We start from the raw sequence: 20908 nt of genomic DNA on the forward strand, positions 1-20908 counted from the left end.
AGGCACTCCTGAATGACATTTAGTTTCTGAGTGGCATTTCTCTGGAGAGAGCCTTTCACTCCAGTTCAGGGGCTAAACAAAGAAACCTACATATTTGGCTGAAAGAAACTGTGGCTCTGGCAAAGTAGTGTGCACATGTTCATTTGATCCCATCTGTGATTGTTGTGGCTCCTAAGGAAAGCTGAACTATGATTCCAATAAGTTTATAAGTAACTTTTATTTTTAAATCCTTGACCCTCTGCCCCTACAGTCATTCAGTCCCTGCATAACCAGATGAAAGAAAACACAGTTAAGCAGAAACTAAGGAGAAAAAAGAACATTACAGAAGAAAAAAGGACACAGTGGAAAATCTATTAATTAGTCACCTTTCTGTTCTCCCCTTCCCCAGCCCCATGCCCTTCAAGGAGTAACTCTACCAGCCAAGTATTTACCTCTGAGCAGCTACAGTGGCAGCAGCATCCAGAGCAAAATGTCTCATCACGTTCTCCTCTAAATACTTTTGTTCCCACTTAGTCATATCAGCTTCCAGGGCCAGGATCCTTTCCTCCTTTTCACGAAGGAGTTCCATCAGTGCAGCAGCATTGTATTCCGAAATGTTGGTGGGCTGAGAGTTGCCCTGGCGCTATTGGGGGAGATGCCAAGACCACTCAGATTGGTAGGAAAAGAAATGTGGTGGCCAAGTCCCATTTGAAGAGTCTCTAATATTTGGAAAGGATTACTACCCAAGCCATACCAGTTTGAATTCTGATTCTGAAGAAAAAGGGAATTCAGATTTCCTACTAAGGCCACAAGACCATCTATCCTGGGCTTGAATATGAGACTCCCTTGATCAGGAAAGGAGTGTGCCATGCCAAATTGTCATGCTGCTCAGAAAATAGATAACTGTTTTACAGACCACCATCCCTGACTGCCTGCATGGTACACGATTAAAATGGGAATTAAAAATGTAGGTTTTGGTTTTTACCATGTTCCTAACTTGTTTGACTTTCAGTGAGTCATGCAACTTTTTCTAGGTCTTAATTTTCTTTCATGTAAAAAATGAGTATGGTCAGATATTCTAAAGACCATTTCCAATTATATAATGATTAGGAGTCTACTTATATAACATCTTCACTTGTTGTTGGCTCTACTGTTTCTATGGGTTATTTAAAAAATAGAAGATGCAAGATAATAGGCATTAAGGATTTTGCTGTAATAGGAAGCTAAGTAAGCAGGCTTCCCCTTTACAATTAGGAGGCACTCTGGAGTAAGGTCAGGTGGGGCAAAATCCTAAAGGTGAGTATATGATTTTGTCTTCATGTCAAACACCAAGGGAAAAATAAGCAATCAAAAATATTCATTTTCTTTAAGTTCTCCAAACCTGTTGAATTCTGAGGGATTCCAGTTCTCTCTCCAGTCGTGTCCGGAGACGGTGCTCCAGCTGCTCACGTTTTTCACATGCTGCTTGGAGTTGTACAAGGGCCTGTTGCATCTTCTCCACCTTGTCTACATACACCTGCTTCTTTTTCAGCTGAAAACCCAGGTTGAAACAGTTGCAAAATAGAAAGAGAAAGAATAATAAGATCAGTTATGCATCCCGCCCCCAAAACCCGCCCTCTGTTTAGATCTCTTCCAGTCCAGCTCTAGAAAAGAGTGAATTGGGAGAAGATTGTTCATGATGAATAGCAGGCTGACTTTTATTTATCATACAGAGAATTGTGACAAGGGATAAAAATTAGGAGCCCGTATTTTATCTCTTCCTCCTTCTCCATCTCTATATCTTCACCAAACTATTTTCATCAGTAGGATCTATGTCAGGTTATGCTGCCTTGGCCCCAGCTAAATGCGTATGGGCACTGGTAGAGTGGGTAACCTCTTACATTGAAACTGTCTGCCTAGGTAGCTCAAAGGTTTGGAAATTTGTTGAAACAGTTACAGTTTAGATGAATTCATGAATTTCCTTTTGACCATGTTATTAATACTATTTTCTTTTTTCAGTCATTGAGCCAAAACATATCACAGGTCTGGAGAAAGTTCAATTCCAATTTAGGGCCTAGTTCAATCTAACATTATAAACTAGATGAGGTGAATTATAAATCTAGATGATTTTATACATTAGACTTTTACCTAAGAAATAAAACAAACCAACAAACAAAAAGCATCATTCTCTTTTTCTCAATAAGCTTAAACTTTCCTTTCCTTGGATATATGACTATTTATTTGTGACCACACTGACTAGGGAAATGAAGACCCTGAGGCCGTGGATGCCTCTGCCTTCCTATTTACTAAATTTTGAATAATTGGATAGCAGGAAATATCCTCTATCCTTCACCTTTTGGGTTCTATAATCCTCATTGGCTTTTCAAAGTTGAATGCATTTATTTGTGAATCACTCTGAAAACCCTAGGGGAGCAGTGCAATGTTAATGTAGAGAATGTTAACTATAATTACTGGGGTTTACAGCAGTTATACTTAAACACAATTAAAGTTAGATAGCATGCAGTTCTTGCCTTGATGGTAAAGTACTGCAATGTAAACTCAGAGAGCTGAATAATAAACAGCCCAGGGTCAGGTGAATTTCTCCATGCTCTGCCTTTCTTCAGGAAGTAAATCTCAATATCTTACCAAAAGTATCCTCAGCAATTTCTGTTGCTGAGCCACCCCTCTGAAAGCGAAAAACAGTAAAGAAGCAGAGTTTTCTGAGTTGGCTGAAGATAGGCATGCAGATCAGAAAACTTCCACAAAGCAGGCTAAGAATAATCCCATTACGCTTTCTTTGCCACTGGAATGATTTCCCACAAGGTACAAGGACCTCTGTTGCTGGCATAATTCTTCTACCTCCTTTTAAAAGAGAAAGAGTGTAGCTCACTCATAAACACTATGATCATCTAGTAAATGCCTAATCTCTAAATAAGTAAGGATAGAAAAAGACAACTCTTGGATGCTACCAATGCAAGACCGTATAAATGCAATCAACAAAGTCAACTATCTTCTAAGTTAGATTCTCTATTTTCTAGATCTCATCAATATGTAGAAAGGAACACAAGTCTATATGATTTATTAAATCCTCCACTATCCCAGATGTTACATGGTTCACTTTTACCTCCATCATGATAAATCCCTTCTTTCTGTCTCTTCTCTATAAACTCATCTCCTGTGCTGGGCTTCTGAAATGTTAGATCAGTAAGTGGGATATTCCGGACTCTCAACTTCACCTTCCAATGCCTTCAGAAATGTCAGTGGTTACTTCTTAGGTAAATAATGAAAGAGGTAATATAATAAAAAGGTAAAGGTCATGAGCTCTGGCCTTAGGTGGTCCAAGTCTAAATCTTGGCCTTCTCACTCACTAGTATGTAAATTTAGGCATATAACATTAGGCCTCATGAAATACAGCTTCAGATATCTTTATAGGGCAAGGCCCTTCATTGGTGATACAATTAAAACCAATTAATGAGTAACTGCCAGGATCCCTTATTCTTTCAAAATGACATGATTTAGGGGCACCTCCACTTTAGGAGAAATAAATACTTTACCTATGGTTGGAGGTATTGTTTAAAGACCCTTAGGTGGAACGCAAACCACACCATATATACAAAATGTATGCTTACACACACACACACACACACAGATACATATCAAATTTTTATTTGACAGCAAAATAAAAGGGAAAGGAACAAGGTAATCAGGAGACATGAATTCTAGTCCTAGCTCTACTCTTTATTTTACTTATTTATTTATTTATTTATTTATTTATTTATTCATTCATTGGTATGTGCTCCTAGCGGGAACCAAACCTGGGACTCTCTGGTCCACAGGCCAACGCTCCAACCGCTGAGCCAAACCAGCCAGGGCCTAGCTCTACTCTTAACGGTAATTTGCTTACCTGTTTTCAGTCTCAGAATTCCATTTGTAAAAAAAAAAAAAAAAAAAATGAGGGGGGGTTTAGAAGTCAGCAAACTGAAATGGTCAGCAATGAGCCAAATCCAGCCATGCCCATTCACTTATGTATTGGCTATAGCTGCCTTCCTGCAATAATGGCAGAGTTGACCAGTTGTAGTTGCAAAAGAAACTGTATGGCCCACAAAACTAAAAATATTTACTCTCTGGTCCTTTACAGATAAAGTGCCAGCCCCTGGAGCTTTCAAACTGTGTTCCAGAGTCCTAGTGTGTTGTGGAGTGCTTCAGAGGCCACTATGGTGGGTGAGTTTGTATCAAATGGTTCCTCTGATACATGTTTTATATACTGGCATTTCACATAAAACTTCATTTCTCGAAAAGAATGTTGTCTATTGTCCCTAGAGAATGGGCCTCTCATCTTACCTCGTTCCATCATTTTTTCACACTTGACACTTCAGCATTTCAGCATGGTTACATAATTTAAGATTCCTGAGGACCCCATGGTATTTCATCCCTTACTGCCATCAGATCTAGCATTCTGACTCGTGAGAACACCTTGTGCACTAGGTTTTAAGAAGTTAAAACAGCACTGGGATAGACTGATGATCGAAGAAGTTCTCTAATAGACTTTTAATTCACAAATATTTTATGTCTCTAAGCTTCCCCTTTTCACCGTCAACGCTGACCAATGAATAAGAAGTCTAAGGAAAAATGAGATCCTAGAATTCTTTACTGACACACTCTTGAAGATTAAAAAAAAAAAAAGTCCTGCCTTAGTTTTTGTGTATGTACATGCATGAAAGAGACGGAACATGAATGTGTATAATCTCCACAAGATTTCAGATGATTTATTTTTCTATGTTTTCAGTGTTCAGGGAAGTAAAAGTTCACTTGAAAAGTTTCCAAAGCCAAGCAAGGTAGGGACTCAGGTCTAGAGACAAGTACCCATAGGTCCCTAGAAGAAGCCAGGTAAATCCATCATTTAAACCAAATTCCCCCCAGATAGTCAGTAAATGGGGGAAATCATTCCATCTATTTAAGTTTTCTTACCAAATGCCACTTTTCAAAAACTTGTCAAAGCCCCCTTTACCTTGATTTTCCTAACTGTTTCCTAATGTGGTTCCTTAAATCACTCTTTCTGTCTTAATTATTTAGACCCACCTTCCCTTCCAAACTCATTCCCCACCTTCTGCTATACCCCAAAGGGCCAATCTATGGTAGTTTTATTCTTTTGCCTCTATACCAGTGGTTCTTATCTGGGGTGATTTTACTTCCAGGAAACATTTAGCAATGTGTGGAGACAGTTTTGGTTGTTATAGTTGGGGGTAGGTTGTTACTAGCATCACATGGGTAGAAGCCAGGGATACTGCTAAACATCTCACAGCACACAGGGCACCTCCTCTACCACTACAACCAAAGAATTATCTGGCATCAAATGTCAACAATACTGAGCTTGAAAAACTTTGTTCAACCCCTCAGCATTACTGGAGATCTCCTTCATGCTGCACTTTATTTTTTTTTATTTTATTTTTCTTTATTGATTTTAGAGAGAGAGGTAAGGAGAGGGAGAGAAAGATAGAAACATTGATGAGGTGATACTTGTCTTTGTTTGGCTTGTTTCGCTTAGGATAATACTTTCAGGTCCCTCCATGTCATCTCAAAGGATAAGAGATCTTTCTTACAGCTGCATTGTACTCCACTGTGTATATGTACCACTGCTTTTTCATCCATTCGTCTACTGATGGACACTTTGACTGTTTCCAGATCTTAGCTATTGTAAATAGTGCTGTTATGAACATGGGGATACATATATTCTTTCTGATTGGTGTTGATCTCACTTATTTGTGGAATATAATGAACATAACAGTCTGAAGAATGGGGTAGGCCCAGAGACATGGAAGTGGGGTACAGACTGACAATCTCCAGAAGATGGGGTGGTGAAGGAGAGATAAACCACAGAACTTCCATGCATGTGTGCATGAACAATGGACATGGACAACAAAGCTGAGGACAGGGCGGGGATAGAGGGGGAGGGGGAAATTAGTGGGGGGAAAAGGAGAAACATCTGTAACAAAAATAAATAAATTTTAAAAAATAAACAATGCTGGGGGTGGAGGGTGGGGGTCGAGATGGGGAGGAGGGTATCTGGTGGGGGGAGGAGAAACATCTGTAACAAAAATAAATAAAAATTGGGAAAAAAATAAAATAAAAATTGAAAAAAAGAAAAAAAAAGAAACATTGATCAGAGAGAACATCAATTGGCCACCTCCTGCATGTCACCCACTAGGAATCGGGTCCACAACCTGGGCATGTGCCCTGAATGGGAATCGAACCAGCAACCTCTTGATGCATGGGTCAACACTCAACCACTGAGCCACACACAGGCTGGGCCATGCTGCACTTTCAACAGCTATGTGTATTCCTATTTTTAAGGCTATCATGCTCTCTTTCATCACAGACCTCTAGCTGAGTACAAGATTTTTCACTCTGACACTTAGTATGTGTCAGACTACTTTCATCTTCCCCCAAAATGCTGTCCTTTGGATAGTTCAGTCATTATCATTACTTATCCTATTTTTCCATTCTCAAAATTTTGGAATTACTATTCTTCTCGCTTTCCTTTGTCTACCATGTCCCATCTATGACTATGTCTTAATTCTAACTAATAACTCTCACATTCTTTCATTTCCTTATATTTTTATAGTCTACAGTTTATCCTCTTTTTGCAACTGATTTATTATAATAACCTAATATATCTTCTTACTTTCAGTTTCCTTCTCCTTTCTACACACAAACACACATGTACACACACACACAATCCATCCCATATACAGTTGCTATAACAGAATTCCCAAGTAGTACATTATGAAATTGCCTTATTTAAGAACACAATCAACCTACTCAAGTAGTATCGATTAGGTACCTTCTATATTCAAGGTACTTTTATACCTCTTTTCTCACTTCTTTAGACAGGAGGCCTTCTCTCTCATCTGTATCTCAAACTACTCAATGCTTTTTGATTCACCCACAGTCTACTCTTAAATTAAGTATTAACAGCCTAAGTATGGCTCTTGAAAATGCCTTTACCAATATTCTAGGCTGCTACTGCCTTAAAATTTGACCAGGCCTATAATGTAAACGATCAACCTTTGTACCAGTCTGATAATTTCTTCAACTTTCATCAATAAATTCTCCAGGAGTTCTTCCTTAAATAATCCTACCTGACCCTGATTGTTGCTCTTCCTGATTATGCTTTTCATACATAATGTGTACTCTGTTAGCAATCATTTTATAAGATTTAATTCATGTATATATTAATTAATTAATTAATTAATTAATTAATTCATTCATTCATTCATTCAACAGATATTTACTGAATGCTTATCACATGCCAGGCCTTACTTTACATCTGAAAGTAGTAGTGATCCAATGGAAAGCAAGACAAAGTCCCTACTCCATTGGAGGGCAGTATCCTATAAGCCACTTAAGGCCAGGGTCATTCTATTTTCCTTTATATATCTCTTAGGTTCTAGTTCTAATTCTCTGCTCACTATACTCTTGGTGACCAGTTAATATTAAATAACTATCAAATACAAAAACAACTATGAGCATAGCATTGCTTAGCTAACTGCAAATAAACAAACAATAAACACACACATTGTTAAATGTATTGACTTTGCTTCGCAAGTGAAGATAACGGTTTCAAATAATTCCTATTAAGAGATAAGTTTTAAAAGGGGAAAACTGGGACAAAGAATATCAGGAAAGCAACCTATTGAAGAATAGAACAAATACTATTGAGTTCAATCAATCATACTTTTCCATTGCACATCTAAAACAATTTGAACCCATTCCCAAGCATTTGGCAGATCTCTTAACCCGCTTCTGACTCAGGAAAATCTGATCCCTGCAAATGAATACCATGTGATGGCATCTCTTCCCTCCTTCCAACAACTCTTGGATGTCTTTCAAATTTATTATTTAAAGGATGGCTATATAAAAAATTATTTCTAGGGCCCCCAAACCTACCCATTTGTCTCAGTAATTTTTCAAGGAAGTGATTTAATAATTAACCTTTTCCATTTATTCACTGGTGGACAAAGCATAGGGTGAGATATTTTATTTTATTATTTTAATTAATTAATTAATTTTTGTTACAGATGTTTCTCTTTTTTTCCCCCGTTGACATCCTCCTCCCCCTCCCTCCCCACTCCGTCCCCAACTTTGTTGTCCATGTCCATTAGTTATGCATACATGCATATAAGTTCTGTGGTTTATCACTCCCCCCAACCTCCTCTTCTGGGGATTGTCAGTCTGTTCCCTACTGCCACATTTCTGGGACTACCCTGTTTCTCAGACTGTTATGTTCATTACATTCTACATATGTGAGATCATATGATATTTGTCTTTCTCTGCTTGGCTTGTTTTGCTTAGGATAATACTTTCCAGGTCCTTCCATGTCATCTCAAAGGATAAGAGATCTTTCTTTCTTACAGCTGCATAGTACTCCATTGGGTATATGTACCACAGCTTTTTTATCCATTCGTCTACTGATGGACACTTGGTCTGCTTCCAGATCTTAGCTATTGTAAATAGTGCTGCTATGAACATGGGTGTACATATATTCTTTCTGATTGGTGTTTCAGGCTTCTTAGGGTATATTCCTAGAAGTGGGATCACTGGGTCAAATGGCAATTCAATCTTTAATTTTTTGAGGTAACACCATATTGTTTTCCATAGTGGCTGCACCAGTCTGCATTCCCACCAGCAGTGTACTAGAGTCCCCTTTTCTTCACACCTTCGCCAACACTTGTTGTTTGATGATTTGTTGATGGCGGCCATTCTGACAGGTGTGAGGTGATACCTCATTGTTGTTTTAATTTGCATCTCTCTGATGATTAGTGATGTTGAGCATTTCTTCATATGTCTCTTGGCCATAGGGTGAGATATTTTACAATTAAGAGATTTAGGTTTTCTACTAGATTTATCACTAACTGTATAATCTGTGCACACTTTAATTTCCTAATCTGTCTAAAGAAGATAAAACTTAAAAGATTTATAGAGTGGGGCACAATAATATATTTGGAAATATTTTCTAAATGTTTAAAAATATATTGGGGGTAGAAATAAATAGGTAAAATACAGAGGCTTGTTCGGGTAGTGAAATACTATGTATGATACCATACTGATGGATATATGTCATGATATACACATGTGGGCAAAAATAGGTTTGTAGTTGTGAGTATGCAAAACACCACTTATTCTTGTATTATTTGTTAGTTATTGTATTATTTTCCATACAAACAACTATAAATGTACTTTTGCCCACACCTGTATTTATGCAAACCCATAGAACGTACAAGTCCAAGAATAAACCATAATGTAAACTATAAATTTTGGGTGATCATGATGAGTCAAATAGGTTCATCAATTGTAACAAATGTACCACTCTGATGGAGGATGTTGATAATGTGAGGCTAAGCATGTGTGTGGGTGGCAGTGGGAATATGAAAAATCTCTGTACCTTCCTCTTAATTTTGCTGTGGACCTACAAATGCTCTAGAAAATTAAGTCTTAATAAATCATAAAGGAATGTATAGATGGATAGGTAGAAGGAGTGCACTATTATTACTAACTAGATGAACACCAACATATACGAACATTCCATTGGTTAACGGACACTGAGACTAATAATACAGAACTTAGTCCAGTGCCACAGAGAACATCTTTCATTATGTCTGATTTTCATTATCCCATCTATTGCCTACAACTCCAAACATATACTGTATTACAAATGTCACAAGTGAAGTGTGTTTTCTTTGCTCCTCTTCTTTATGCAACTCCATGCACTTTCAATGATTTCTGTTTGACTTGATTTAGCCTTATCCAGAAGTCCCTGGCTACAAGTAAGAGTTCCCTCTGAAGCAATTTGGAAACACTACCCTGGTATTAGAAGCTGCCTCTGTCCATTGCCAAGAGACTGTGGTCTACTGGTGGATATTAAAATAATTAAAGAGTAGAAACCATCTCTAGAAACTTGCTACCATGGGAATGAAGCTCATTCTGCTAAAGAGACTAAAGAAAAATACATGGGGCTTCAAATCTGTGAATTTCAAAAGCCAAAGTAATTGGGAAAAACTGAGAAAATCAAACTCTGAGATGTCAATCCATCTCTCTCTGGGGTGGGGACATAATTTCTTAACATATTAGATGGAGCAACATCTATTTCAAAGAAAATATGCTGCCATGAATATGGGAAATGTCATGCTTAGATGAAGTATCCTTCGAATAATTCAAAAAGTCATCAGATCATTCTGGAAGATTCATAGTGGATATATACTTTATCTGAATTCCTATAACACTCTAAATACATATGCAATTCACACCCTCAGCTCTTCTATCCACATTTATAATCCAACAAAAGTATTGTATACAAACCTCAGAGGAGAAGGGTGGGGGTGAGGGGGTGGGAGGGATGAGATAAACTGAAGAACTTATATGCATGTATGTGTAACCGATGGACATAGACAACAATGCTGGGGGTGGGGTGTGGGAAGGAGGGTGTCAATGTGGGGGAAAAGGAGAAACATCTGTAACAAAAATAAATTTTAAAAAAGATTATGCTGTTAAAAACCAAAAACTATTGTGTGAGTCTTACCTACATCAACAAAATATTATTGTTTGAAGAGTATTTTGGATTAGCCATATAAATATCTATGCCTAAAACATCTTCCTTTAATATTAAAAAACAAGGAGACTAGTTGTGGTACTATGTGGATAGGTATGATAGCAGACAATTATACATCTCTAAAACAAACAAACAAAAAAAGTTAAATCAAATAAGTGGCAAGGAATCTAGAAATAATAGAAAACTAGCCATATATAGTTAATGGTGGAAATGTAGTGAAACAATATGAATTTAGTTTGGAGAATTGAGTGGAGTGGCAAAAGGCTCTGGAAAATGCATTGCCACTAAGAATTATCACTGTGATTTCTAAATCATCACCAGCCACTGTAGTTCAGAAAAGGTTAACACTTGGGCCCCTTTTTCCTGAATCTCTGTGGCTATAATTTTTGCCTAAAGCTAAAGAACAAGACTCACTGGATCTTTCTGCCAGCTCTCCCACATTCCACTCTGTTCCTTCCTGTGCACTTTGCTCAGTAAGCAGCCCACCCACTGCATCGTCCCTCTTTGATCTTGCCAAGGCCTTTTTCCCATCATCCCTAAAACAATTACCCAAGTGGTGGCTCAACTCTGGATCATAAGACAGCAGGCCAGCCAGAAGCCTGGTCTGCCTTGAGCCTTGTGAGTGAATATGCCAGGCATCTGTCGAAACTCTCCATTTAGGTCAAATTAGTGGGGGCAGGGAAAGGTCTCTTTGAATGGGAAAATACCACGGTTGCTGTAGGACACAAAGTTCTTTTGACTTGGAGTTTAATGAGCCTCCACTTCAATAGGACCTACGTGTCCGGAAAGATAAGGGCAAGGATGGAAAGGCACCAGTTGCCTCAGCTGGCGGCGTGATGCATAAGCTGAAGACCTATGGATCGTAGTGACTCACAAAAAGAAAAGGTCTGCTCTTTAGCTAGAGTGCTATCCCCTTCCTGGCAAGATACCTCTCTCCGTGTCAGAAGAGTAGGATCCATGAGAGAATCTGTGCTGAACTTCGAAGAAGAAGTTGTGATTAAGGGAGAAAGTTCTCTGTAAGCCTGAGGTACCATTTTTGTGAAGAGCTTAGAACACAGAGAATAGTGTATCATGGGCGAGAGACTTAATGGGATTTGAAAGATGGAATGGATTTCAGGAAAAGCATCTAAATGATGACTTCATAAAGAAAAATACATAAGGTATATTCCTAGAAGTGGAATCACTGGGTCAAATAGAAGTTCATTTTTTAATTTTTTGAGGTAACACCATATTGTTTTACATAGAGGCTGCACCAGTATGCATTCCCACCAGCAGTGTACTAGAGTCCCCTTTTCTCCACAGCCTCGCCAACACTTGTTTGATGATTTGTAGATGGCAGCCATTCTGACAGGTGTGAGGTGATACCTCATTATTGTTTTAATTTGCATCACTCTGATGATTACTGATGTTGACCATTTTTTCATATGTCTCTTAGCCATTTGTATGTTTGGAGAGGTGTCTATTTAGATCCTCTGCCCATTTTCTCCAGACCGCAGGCGGACGCTCTAACCGCTGAGCCAAACCGGCCAGGGCTGCCCATTTTCTAATTGGGTTCTTTGTCTTCCTTTTGTAGAGTTGTATGAGCACTCTATATGTTTTTGAAATTAACCCCTTATCTGATGTATCATTGGTAATTATGCTATCCCATACAGTGGGTTGCCTTTCCATTTTGATTATTGTATCTTTTGCTGTGTAGAAACTTTTGAGTTTGATGTAGTCCCATGTGTTTATTTTCTCCTTTGTTTCTGTTGCCTTAGGTGATGTATCCGTGAAAATTCTGCAGTGTATGATGTCTGAAATTTTGTTGCCTACAGTTTATTCTAGGATTTTTATGGATTCCTGAGTCATATTTAAGTCTTTAATCCATTTTGAGTTTATTTTTGTGTATGGTGTAAGTTGATGGTTTAGTTTTATTTTTCTGCATATAGCGGTCCAATTTTCCCAACACCATTTGTAAAAGAGGCTGTCTTTATTCCACTGTATGCTCTTGCCACCTTTCAGAAAGAATATATGTACCCCTATGTTCATAGCAGCACTATTTACGATTGCTAAGATCTGGAAACAGCCCAAGTGTCCATCAGTAGATGAATGGATAAAAAAGCTGTGGTACATATACACAATGGAGTATTATGCAGCTGTAAGAAAGAAAGATCTCTTATCCTTTGAGAAGACATTGAGGGACCTGGAAAGTATTATCCTAAGCGAAACAAGCCAAGCAGAGAAAGACAAATATCACATGATTTCACTTACTTGTGAAATATAGTGAACATAAGAGTCTGAGGAACGGGATAGTCCCAGAGACGTGGAATTGGGGTGCAGACTGACAATCCCCTGAAGAGGGGGTGGGAGGGAGAGATAAACCACAGAACTTATATGCATGTATGTATGAACAATGGACATGGACAACAAGGGTGGGGACAGGGTGAGGAGGGAGGGGAAGGGGGAATCAGTTGGGAAAAAAGGAGAAACATCTGTAACAAAAATAAGTAAATTAATTAAAAAACAAAAAGACTTGACTGCAAAAAGAAAAATACATAAATATATGAAAGATGCATAAATGTATGCAAGGGTCCTCAGACCATTAAATTAGTCATAATATTTCCCTGATAATCTTTTTTAAATTGAGATATAATTGACATATAACGTGTATTAGTTTCAGGTGTATGATATAATGGTTTGACATATATAATGACGTGACCATCTTGATGAAGTGCAAAACAGTTACTTGAACGACCTTGTACTTAGTAGGCTAACAAAATATTTACTAGACAAAAGGCTTAATTTGGGTAAATGTCCCTACTTCTCATTTTCTAAGTACACTAAAGGGGTTTTCTTTGGGAGAACATCTAAGGAAAATTCATGCAGCCATTTGTAAGCAATAAAAAAAATTATTTGTTTATATGAGACATAGGCAGGCATCTGACATATCCCTCTAACTTCAAACATTACCTTACTTGAGCCATCTCAGAGAGAGGGATATATTTTCTACTCACAATACTCTTCTTGACTTAGAAATGTTTACTAATTTTGTTAAGGAATCATAATAAAGACTCCTTACTAGATTAGTTCCAGACCTACCTATTCACCTTACAAACCTCCCTAATGTTCCATACTTAAAAATTTTACCCCAGGAAGAACAAGGCCTAATGGGGGTTGAGTCACAGCAGAAAAGCAAAATTTCAATGATCAATTCTTGTGTTTGAGGGTAAGGGAAAAAGATGCTTTCCTTTGCATATTACAGAGCAGACAGGACTAACACCACCTATGAGCAGGCCTTGCTCTGATAGACTGCTAAAACAAATGGGAAAATAAGAACCAGTATATTTTCCTTGAGACGTGATTTCAAGCCTCTCTATGTGCTAGAGGTGATCTGACTTGAGACTCTAGAATACATTACATGGCCTCTGTGTCTGGATTCTGTTGGGGAGAAGGATCCCAGCCTGCTTTCCCCATCAAATGTTCCATCTCCAGCAACTCAGAATTTTACTAGACTCCATGAGAAAGTACAGGTTAGCTGAGGACTAAAATTTTAACAGTAACTGATGAGCTCATTTGAGATATCTGGCCACTAGATGCCATCAATCAATTCTAGGCCAATATTTAGGAATTCTCCTTTAAATTTTAAAATGTAGCCCAGCCGGTGTGGCTAAGTAGATTGAGTGTCATCCCATGGACTGAGAGGTCCTGGTCCGATTCTGAGTCAGGACACATGCCAGGGTTGTTGGCTCAATCCCCAAGAAGGGGCATGTAGGAGGCAGCCAATAAATGTTTCTCTCTCACATCAATGTTTCTCTCTCTCTCTCTCTCTCTCCCTTCCTGTCTCTCTAAAAAAAATCAATAAAAACATATTTTAAAAAAATTATAAATTTTAAATCTATATAATTGGGGGTAGGGCCCTTGGAAAACACCTAAAAGTCCCTGGAACAAATGCTCAGAAAAGCCTCAGAAATTTGAAAGCAGAAATGTATGTATTTCATGTAGGGCACAGACTGATATCCCTCAGAAGAGGGGGTTGGGGGTGGGAGGAGCTAAACCACAGAACTTATATGCAGGTATGCATGACCAATGGACATGGACAACAAAGCCAGGGAAGGGGAGAGGGCAGGGTGGGGAGGAGGGTGCCAATGGGGTAAAAAAAAAAAAACATCTGTAACAAAAAAATAAATAAAAAAATTAAAAAAAATGTATGTATTTCAGATAACTGTTTCAGTGAGGGCTGCCCAGTGGGAACTATACATTGACATCCTCTCCAAACTTATATATTACTTTCATAATTAATAAGCAGTTACCACTGAGCCCTCAGACACCATAAACCAAGATGGTTGCAGAGTCTTTGTCCCCATTTATCTCCAGCTAGATGGGAGCCCTTCTTAGAGGGGCAGAGCAAGGTTGTTTTGTATACCCTAACCTCAGAGCAGTCTCAATAAGCTGCTCATAGTGTGTTGAAAAAGAGGGACCCAATGGGTAAAGAAATTTTTTAAAATAAAAATGCAAAGGTTACTAAATCTGAACAAGTGCCCACATTTTCTTTTTGAACGTCGAACCAAAGCATGACTCAGACAGGGAGAAAGACAGCAGGGTCTAGGGAATGAAGAGTCATGAGATTCCAGTTTTATTCCTGGCTTTACCCAAGACTTGCCATGTGACCACCAGCAAGCTACTTATTCTCAGCGGATCTCTCAGTATTCCTTTCTCTAAAAGAATACAGTCATGTCCTCATCCTGTGATTTACTCTGTGATTTCCTTGCAAAAAGAGGGAGGATGGGTATATATGAGGTATAGTAAAAGGCTCAATGGTGTGCTAAGCTCCTTAGACTTGGACACCAGGAATAAATAAGTATTCTTCATTTACAATTAAGTATCTTAGTGGTATTTCTGATGTGGACAACTCATGAAGCAGGACATGAGACTAATTTTATATAACCTGAAGTTTAACAATTAAGCAATTCAGGTTAAAGGACTTCATGGGTTAGATGGTATTACCTACTAAAAAAGTATAAACCCACAACTGAGCTCCAACAAGTATTTTAATACCCAGAAAAGGAAGCAAAGTATACCTGTAAGTCAGATCTCTAGGAACTAGAACCATTTTTAATGAGAAAGAGAGGAACAAGCAATGAGTGAAGGTAGGAAAGATACCTCACATAAAATAGCCAGAAGGTCAAGTGAAGGCTTGTTCTTTAAACATTTTGGTCTCAAGTTTATAAAGCTTTCAACTTGTTTTAATGGGGGTTACTTTTTGTCTTAAGCAATTCAAATTTTAAGATAGATAAATCAGTGCGACATGAAATTTTCTTTACCAAGTTATACTTTAGCACTTTTTTTTTTTTTTGCTGGAACACACCAATTCCCTGAAGTGCAAAACATCTAAGGGTTAGCAGTACTCAATACAATGAAAACTGACATCCAAGATCAATTAATGACAAGCCAGCAGAAAAGCTCTCTCTATTTCACACAAACCCAGCTTAATGTTGAAATCCAGTAACATCTACATGAAGAGTAATCATATACATATTAATCATATGCTTAGTAGCTTTGGGGCCCTTGCACTTGGAAGGCTCCATCCTTGCACACAAACAACTGACAACTTCACCCCACCACATACCTAACATGCCAGAAACCTAGACAGTAAGATCAAGGATACAACTTCTGGCCTGTCATAAAATGTAAACTGTCCCTGGATCTCATCTTGTCTGAGACTCCAATCTCAGATTGCTTTTATCTAAAATCAGTTTGCAAAATAAGTCCAACAACAAGAGGCAGAGTCATCAAGATTCATTTTTTAACTGAGGGGACTAACATCCCACTGAGCATGGGGAGACAAGGACCATTCTGATTTTAAGATTCTTGGAGTGCTTTAAATTAACTGAAATCATTTTCTAACCTTTCCAAAATAAAACCTTGTAATGGAAAGAATATATATTTCCACTCATTCCATAGGCCTAAGGCAGAGCTAAGGTACATAGTAAGAACTTACGGGGGAAGACGTTAGCTCATTATATGAATGAGTAAATAGAAATTGCTCCTTGACCTTGATGATTTTCTATTCTAGAGCCAAAGGAAGAAACTTGCAGAGAAAAGAAATCAAAAGCCACACATATGAGCACAGCTGTAACTAGAAGTAGCAGATGGTACATTTTTGTTGGAGGACTGTGCAACTGCCAGTTCAACAAAATGGAGAGCCCCCAGTGGATTGATTTCCCAACTCTTCCACCCTCAGGCTACCTGAGGAAATTAAACATACCTCTTCCTCCAGCTTTACGACCTTGGCCTGGGCGTTACTCAGGGCCTGGTCGCGGATTTCGATGTGTCGCCTTTGGTCCTCATTGGTAGAACGGGCAGTGGCCAGCTCAGCTTCAAGCTTCTCCTTCTCCCGCAGGCTTTCCTTATCTATAAGGACATGAAATATCAACACTGCCATTCTAAAGCTGGCTCAAAACCTTACCGGAGCACAACTGTCAATCATATCCATTGCTAAACATTACAGTGTTCTAACACACAGCTAAATGAAACAGGAAACCAAGATCTGGACTCTAACATTGGCTCTATCACTAGCTTACTGTGTATGTTAAGAACAGTCACTTAACAATGGTTGCTGAACAGAAGCAATGAGATAGTAGATATAAAAACTGTGATGAGATCCCAGAATCTAAGATGGAGGCGGGCCGGACCAGAGGGAGGGTGAGTGTGTGAGAGTGTGAGTGGACGTGAAGGTGGACAACCAAACCCGAGCAGTGCAGAGCCATGGAGCAGAAAGTTCCTGTGCTGTGGAATGGATAAGCCAGCTACCACTGTAAGTGGCCCCTCAGGGAGCTTCTCCCTGAATCCTGGGGAACTCCCATCATTTTGGAAGATCCCAGGTCTTCCTTAGGAGGAGGTAGTAGAAGAGGCTAGAGCCCAGAAACCTGAGCCCACCAGCACACCTGACACCATCAGACAGTGGACACTGTGTCAACACAGACCAGTGCACAGTACTGGAGCTCCCAAGGTGCTGGTTGCAGAAGCTGCAGACAGCCCGGAGCCCAGTACCATCACCCATAGTAGCAACCTGATCAGAGTCGAGATATAACCCCAGCAACAGAGGCTGGGGAGCAGACATCCATCCCCAGGCAACAGAAGCACAGACCAGCAGCGGAGACCCATCCCCAAAAACTACAGAAAAAGCTGAGCAGGAGTTGAGCCCCACTGGGCAGCAGCACTCCCCAGCTGCCAGCAGTGGGACATGGGATTCCACAGAGGCCTGTGTGGTCCAGTAGCCCACAAGAGCAGTGGGAAGCCCTAGCCCCAGAGAGACTGCTGCTATCCAGCTACCTGCTCTCAGGAGCTGCAAGGTGCAAGGGCACCAGGGAGGACTGTGTGACCCAGCAGGAAATGTGCTCTCTAGTTACCCATGGGACCTGTGGGGTGCTAAAGCACCAGAGAGGCCTGTGTCACCTAGCAGGGACTGTGCCATTCAGTTACTGGTGGGACCTGAGGGGTGCTGAAGCACCAGAGAGGCCTGTGCTACCCAGCAGCCCATAACATAGGCATGAGGCCAGGTCCCCAAAGGGACTGTGCTGTCCAGTTACCCACGGGACCCAAAGGGTACAGGGGCACCAGAAAGGCCTGTGCTACCCAGCTGTGCACAAGATAGGCATAGAAGATGTGAAAATGGAGGTGGAGTGAATAGAAGCTACAAAGACAATCTCCAGGACCAAACGGGAATTACAAGTAAAATAAAAACAAATCAGAAAAAAAGCAACAAAAATTCAGCAGGACAGGACCATATAATCAGGGAAACTGGTAGGATCTGCAGAGGCATGAGAGGGTGGCAGGCTGGGAGCCGAGAGACAGCTGCAGTCTTAGCTGTGAGCAGCACCCTTGGGGAATAAAGACCAAGTCTGCGCCACAGCTCAGAGAGCAGAGACAGAGCACGAAAATAGCCACGCCCACTCACCTGGGGGCTACAGCAGAGGGAGGGCAGACTGGGCTGGAACTCTGTGGGGACACCTGTGATTTGGAGGGCGCTCAGAGTGTTTGCTGGGTTGTGGCCACAAAGGATGGTGGGGAGTGTGCTCCTTTCCTGAGCAGTGGGAAACAGCACCCCCCCCCCGGAGATTCAGCCTTTCCCAGGTGAGGCAAAGAAATGCAAATTGAGGATCATTACTAATGAGCATCTATCCCAACCTCTGGAAATCCTCTTATGCACAAATTCATGGCTACATTCCAAGGCACTGAGTAACTGAGACTACTAGCCACCAGGAAAAAGGTAGAGGATAACTGAACCTTTCCTGGGCTAGCAAATCTTGAAAAGTAAGACTTGAGAGTGGTGTTTAAAGTGTGCTCACGCAGGCTCATCCAAACCCAGTAAAGGAAGCCACAAAGAGCAGAACACCAACATCCACAGGGAAAACTTAGCAGGTTCCAAAATCCACTGAGATAGCCAAAATGGTGAAATAAAGAATCAAATCACAAATGAAAGAAAAAGACAACTCTATTGAAGATGAGGTCAATAAAATGCAGCTAAGCGAATGATCAGAGGAAGAGTTCAAAGCCATGATCTTGAGGAAGCTCAACAGCGTGAGTTAGGACATCAGCATCATGAGTAGAGATATAGAAACAATGAAAACCAACCAAGTGGAAAAGAGTGACATAGCAGGAATGAAGAACACATTGGAAGGACTAACAAGCAGAGTAGAAGAAGCTGAGGACCGGATCAGTGAATTAGAAGACAGGGTAGAAAAAATCAACCAATCAGAAAACCACAAGGAAAAAAAACAATTAAAAAACAGAAAGACAGCTTAAGAGAACTGTGAGACAACTGGAAACATAATAACATTCCCATCATAGGAGTCCCTGAAAAGGAAGAAAATGGGCAAGGGTTAGAGATTTTATTTGAAAAAAATACTGACAGAAAACTTTCCTAATTTGGTGAGGGAAGAAGGCATTCAAGTTCAAGAAGCACAGAGAGCCCCAAGGAAGAAGAACCCAAACAGGCCCACACCAAAACACATAGTAATTAAAATGCCAAAAATTAAAGACAAAGAGAGAATCTTAAAGGCAGCAAGAGATAAGCAACAGATTACCTACAAAGGAAACCCCATAAGGCTCTCAGCTGACTTCTCAAAACTACAGGCCAGAAGGGAGTGGTATGAAGTAATCAAGGTCATGAAAAACATGGATCTGAATCCAAGAGTACTCTATCCAGAAAAGCTACCATTCAAAATAGAAGGTCAAATAAAGAGCATTCTAGACAAAAAAAAAGGCTAAGGGAATATATTAACACCAAACCAGCACCACTCGATATGCCAAAAGGACTGCTGTAATAAGTAGAAGAAATAGGAAGAAAAATAAAACCACACTAAACAAAAATGGCAATAAATAAGTACATATCAACTATCACCTTAAATGTAAATGGTTTGAATGCTCCAATAAAAAGACACAGAGTAGCTGATGGGATAAGAAAGTGTCACCCACATATATGTTGTTTACAAGAAACCTACCTCACAACAAAAGACTCACATAGTTTGAAAGTAAAGGGATAGAGGAAAATATTCCAAGCAAATGGAAGAAAAAAAAAAACTGGTGTAGCAATACTCATATCTGATAAAGTAGATTTCAAAATGAAGACCATAACTAGAGACAAAGGAGGCCACTACATATTATTGAAAGGATCTATCCAACAGGAAGATATAACCTTGGTAAACCTATATGCACCCCATAGAGGAGCAACAACATATAGTAAAAATGTTTTGGAGGACTTCAAAGGAGACATCAACAGCAATACAGTCATAGCAGGGGACTTCAATACCCCACAGACTTCACTGAACAGATCTTCTAGACAAAAAATTTAACAAGGAAACACAGACTCTAAATGCAGCGCTAGATCAAATGGATTTAATAGATATCTACAGAGAATTACACCCCAAAACTGCAGAATTCACATTCTTCTAAAGTGCACATGGGAAATTGTCAAAGATAGATGACATGTTAGGGCACAAACTAGGACTCTAGAAGTTCAAGAAGATTGAAATCATATTAAGCATTTTCTCAGATCACAATGGCATGAATCTAGAAATCAATTCCAACAAGAACATGCAAACACATTTGAGAACATGAAGGCTAAACAGCATGTTATTGAGCAATAAATGGGTTACCATGAAGATCAGGGGTTAAAAACTTCCTGGAAACCAATGAAAATGAACACACAACAACACAAAATCTATGGGATGCAATGAAAGCAGTTCTGAGAGGGAAGTTCATAGCACTACAGGCCTACCTCAAGAAGCAAGAAAAATTTCTAATACACTATCTAACCTCACAACTTCAAGAACTAGAAAGAAAACCCCAAAGCAACTAGAAGGA

At 39.5% G+C, this 20908-nt stretch overlaps 1 protein-coding gene across 1 annotated transcript in view; it reads right to left on the bottom strand.

Annotated features, from left to right (window-relative positions):
• The window catches only part of AMOT (angiomotin), a 73234-nt gene that overhangs the window by 14727 nt on the left and 37599 nt on the right, over window positions 1–20908 (bottom strand). The window contains exons 8-10 of the mRNA XM_036270807.1: window positions 16809–16954; window positions 1361–1510; window positions 432–622 (exon numbers count right to left, since the gene is read on the bottom strand). Of these exons, the coding sequence (XP_036126700.1) occupies window positions 432–622; window positions 1361–1510; window positions 16809–16954 (487 nt within the window). The remainder of the gene's footprint in view (window positions 1–431; window positions 623–1360; window positions 1511–16808; window positions 16955–20908) is intronic.

This window comes from Molossus molossus, unplaced genomic scaffold (assembly GCF_014108415.1).
Source record: "Molossus molossus isolate mMolMol1 unplaced genomic scaffold, mMolMol1.p scaffold_m16_p_2, whole genome shotgun sequence".
NCBI classification, from domain to species: domain Eukaryota; kingdom Metazoa; phylum Chordata; class Mammalia; order Chiroptera; family Molossidae; genus Molossus; species Molossus molossus.